Source organism: Opisthorchis viverrini (genome assembly GCF_000715545.1).
Source record: "Opisthorchis viverrini unplaced genomic scaffold opera_v5_226, whole genome shotgun sequence".
Classification (NCBI taxonomy): Eukaryota; Metazoa; Platyhelminthes; class Trematoda; order Opisthorchiida; family Opisthorchiidae; genus Opisthorchis; species Opisthorchis viverrini.
The window spans coordinates 348,265-351,763 of record NW_008751881.1 but is presented as its reverse complement, the minus strand read 5'-3'; the positions used below and the strand labels follow the sequence as shown (position 1 = coordinate 351,763).

At 50.0% G+C, this 3,499-nt stretch overlaps 1 protein-coding gene across 1 annotated transcript in view; it reads right to left on the bottom strand.

The window, feature by feature from the left end:
• Positions 1-3,499, bottom strand: part of T265_08544 (hypothetical protein) — a gene marked incomplete at both ends in the record, with an annotated part of 35,174 nt that overhangs the window by 3,118 nt on the left and 28,557 nt on the right. The window contains one exon of the mRNA XM_009174381.1: positions 988-1,232. Within this exon, the coding sequence (XP_009172645.1) occupies positions 988-1,232 (245 nt within the window). The remainder of the gene's footprint in view (positions 1-987; positions 1,233-3,499) is intronic.

Sequence of the window (3,499 nt, the reverse complement as noted above, 5' to 3'; positions counted from 1 at the left end):
CAACCCCTACCAGGCCGGAATCCCGCTTGCTGCTCTCGGGTCAGTATCTCACGAGCCACCGTAAGGCGACGAAGCACAATTGACGCCAACAGTCTCGTTACAACTGGGGTCAGGTTGACCCCCTGTGGTTACAACACCACGTGCCCCTTTTTTGAAAATGGGCACTATCACCGGTTCTCCCCAGTTGTCTGGGACAGACTCCTTTTCCCAATTGCAAGTAAACAGATCGAACAAGCGCTGACTGAGGACTTCACCCCCGTCTTTGAACAGTGCGGGTGGAAGGTCATCCGGACCGGGAGCTCGGTAGCGCGTGAGAGAACATATGCAGTCGTAAACCTCCGAGGCCGTACGTGGTTCCACGTTCACCGTCCAGGGTTCTACTTCACCTGTGGGCATGCTCCTTAACGTATAGTCTCTGAACGATTCAAGGAGAATCATTGGAGGTTGGGAGAATTATACGTGTTTTCGGCAGTTGTAATCGCTCTAATGGAAGTTTGTCTGATGAAGTCGGTGCATGAATCTCAAAGGCGAAACATGGTCTCTGTGGACGGATGATTTGATGATTTGGATATGTAACGAGGTGATTAGAAAACGTGTATTTGGTCGCACTGCAGGTACTTCGGTCACGGAAAACACCAGCACCATCAAACGCTTCTCCTGAGACGAGCTTCGTTTTGTACGCCTCGTTCAAAGTGGCCAAAAACACGCGAGGTGGACAGTGTTTGATTTGGCAGAAGGGTGTGAATAAGCTTACGAAGAGTTCGGGTGTTTTTGGTGTGGTACGCCCTCCAGGATGAAGTCCTCGTGATCCTCGTGTGTTTTACGTCTGGCGTCCGATCAATGTCAGTGGCGTTTGTCTAAGTGGATGGTTGGAGGTGTAGGCACCTCAGAATGCGTGGGATAAGTCAGCACAGGTCCCCTCAGACGCCCACTCTTCTTTCAATTCTAATGCTTTAAATATAATTAGATACTTAGACCAGAAAGCACCTTTCATGCGACAGCTTCCCGTAGACCTTCACAGGTCCGCGGGATTTGGCGTACAGTGTCATTAGGAGGGTTAGGAATCTATGGGGGATATCTTTCCTCTGCACACACTGCCATAGTGTCTGACGGTTCACAGTGTCAAAGGCAGCTTTCAGGTCGAAGAGGACCGTTATTGGACACTGGAAGGGTGTCGCTGTTCCAAAGTCTGTCGGTGGGTGAAAATGTGACCGATGCATCCACTTGCAGGACTTAACCCTTGGTTTTCACGGATCTGTCTCCCCTGTGTTCAGTCAGACTTTTTTGTATATGCAAATAACCGTCGACATGCTCACCCTACAGGCACTTTCTCCTCACTCCATATCGCACTAGGGAGCTTTGTTGAATGAGTCTTCAGGGATTCTCCCCTTTGTTGTATCATGGTTGTAGCGTTGTGGAGCGTTTTGCGTATCTTGGAAGTTATAGTGGTTCTGGTTGTAGTGTGACATGAGGTGAATGAGCGAATCTTCAAAGCTTGGGTCTCGTTTGCTAATTTGAGACACCTATAGCGTCAAACTGGTGTATCCCTGAATCTCGGGACGTGTGCATTAAGCTACAGTGCGGGATGTTTTGTTTTATGGTTGTGAGAATTGATCTGTTAGAGCAGCAGGACTGAGACGTATCCAGATGTCCGACAATCACTGAGGACTATAGCTCGTGTGAGTGGTGTCGGCGAATCCGTACTGAGGCAAGTAGAAAGCGCGTTTTTGGCTGTGCAACGTGCATTTCCACTGAAGAATGCATCCAGAATCGGAAGCTGGTTAGGCCACACATTGCATATGCTGAATCATCATTTGCCGAAGAGAGCGCTGTTTTCCATGCCCAACTCAAAGAGGTGGCCAACCCCTGACTTGGAAGGGGTTGTGAAAGAGATTACGAAACGCTTGCGTGCTGTCAGTGCTACTCGCTTTCCAATATGAGGAACACGTGATTCCCAATGCGCTTGGTTGGAGACACTGCAACATATGACTACCGACCGATGTCGATGCCGTCACGAAGAGACTGGACCTTACCGTGGTGTGGCGGTTTGTGTACCTCGGAGACCCATTGAGCTATACTGGGGGGTGTCCGCGCGACACTCACAGAGTCTCTCATACCAGGTTGGTCAATGGTTAGAGGTCTCCTGGTCCTCCAGGTTGGGGGTTGGAACATGTGGCGACTTGTTCCGTAGAAATGGTAATGCATTTGCATTTCCCGCCAAACACCGCTGCTTTGCGGTTAGGCTTTTGAGCTAAAGGCTTTGGTTGAGGACCCTGACTTTTTTGTATATGCAAATAACCGTCGACATGCTCACCCTACAGGCACTTTCTCCTCACTCCATATCGCACTAGGGAGCTTTGTTGAATGAGTCTTCAGGGATTCTCCCCTTTGTTGTATCATGGTTGTAGCGTTGTGGAGCGTTTTGCGTATCTTGGAAGTTATAGTGGTTCTGGTTGTAGTGTGACATGAGGTGAATGAGCGAATCTTCAAAGCTTGGGTCTCGTTTGCTAATTTGAGACACCTATAGCGTCAAACTGGTGTATCCCTGAATCTCGGGACGTGTGCATTAAGCTACAGTGCGGGATGTTTTGTTTTATGGTTGTGAGAATTGATCTGTTAGAGCAGCAGGACTGAGACGTATCCAGATGTCCGACAATCACTGAGGACTATAGCTCGTGTGAGTGGTGTCGGCGAATCCGTACTGAGGCAAGTAGAAAGCGCGTTTTTGGCTGTGCAACGTGCATTTCCACTGAAGAATGCATCCAGAATCGGAAGCTGGTTAGGCCACACATTGCATATGCTGAATCATCATTTGCCGAAGAGAGCGCTGTTTTCCATGCCCAACTCAAAGAGGTGGCCAACCCCTGACTTGGAAGGGGTTGTGAAAGAGATTACGAAACGCTTGCGTGCTGTCAGTGCTACTCGCTTTCCAATATGAGGAACACGTGATTCCCAATGCGCTTGGTTGGAGACACTGCAACATATGACTACCGACCGATGTCGATGCCGTCACGAAGAGACTGGACCTTGCCGTCACGAACTGGACCTTACCGTGGTGTGGCGGTTTGTGTACCTCGGAGACCCATTGAGCTATACTGGGGGGTGTCCGCGCGACACTCACTCACTCTCTCATACCAGGTTGGTCAATGGTTAGAGGTCTCCTGGTCCTCCAGGTTGGGGGTTGGAACATGTGGCGACTTGTTCCGTAGAAATGGTAATGCATTTGCATTTCCCGCCAAACACCGCTGCTTTGCGGTTAGGCTTTTGAGCTAAAGGCTTTGGTTGAGGACCCTAATCGTCCTCCTGTCTAGGTGCGGGCGCCCTGGCAGTATCCCAGCCCTCGTACAACCATGGCCTACACAACTATCAATATTCTCATGCCAAATCGGCCGTCGCGTGGTGCCATCAGCCGGGTCGCCTTAGTTGCTGCATACAGCAGTGCGGGTAAGCGAAAACATGCTACTGCTGACGCCTCCCTTCTTACACTTTCACGTTTTCC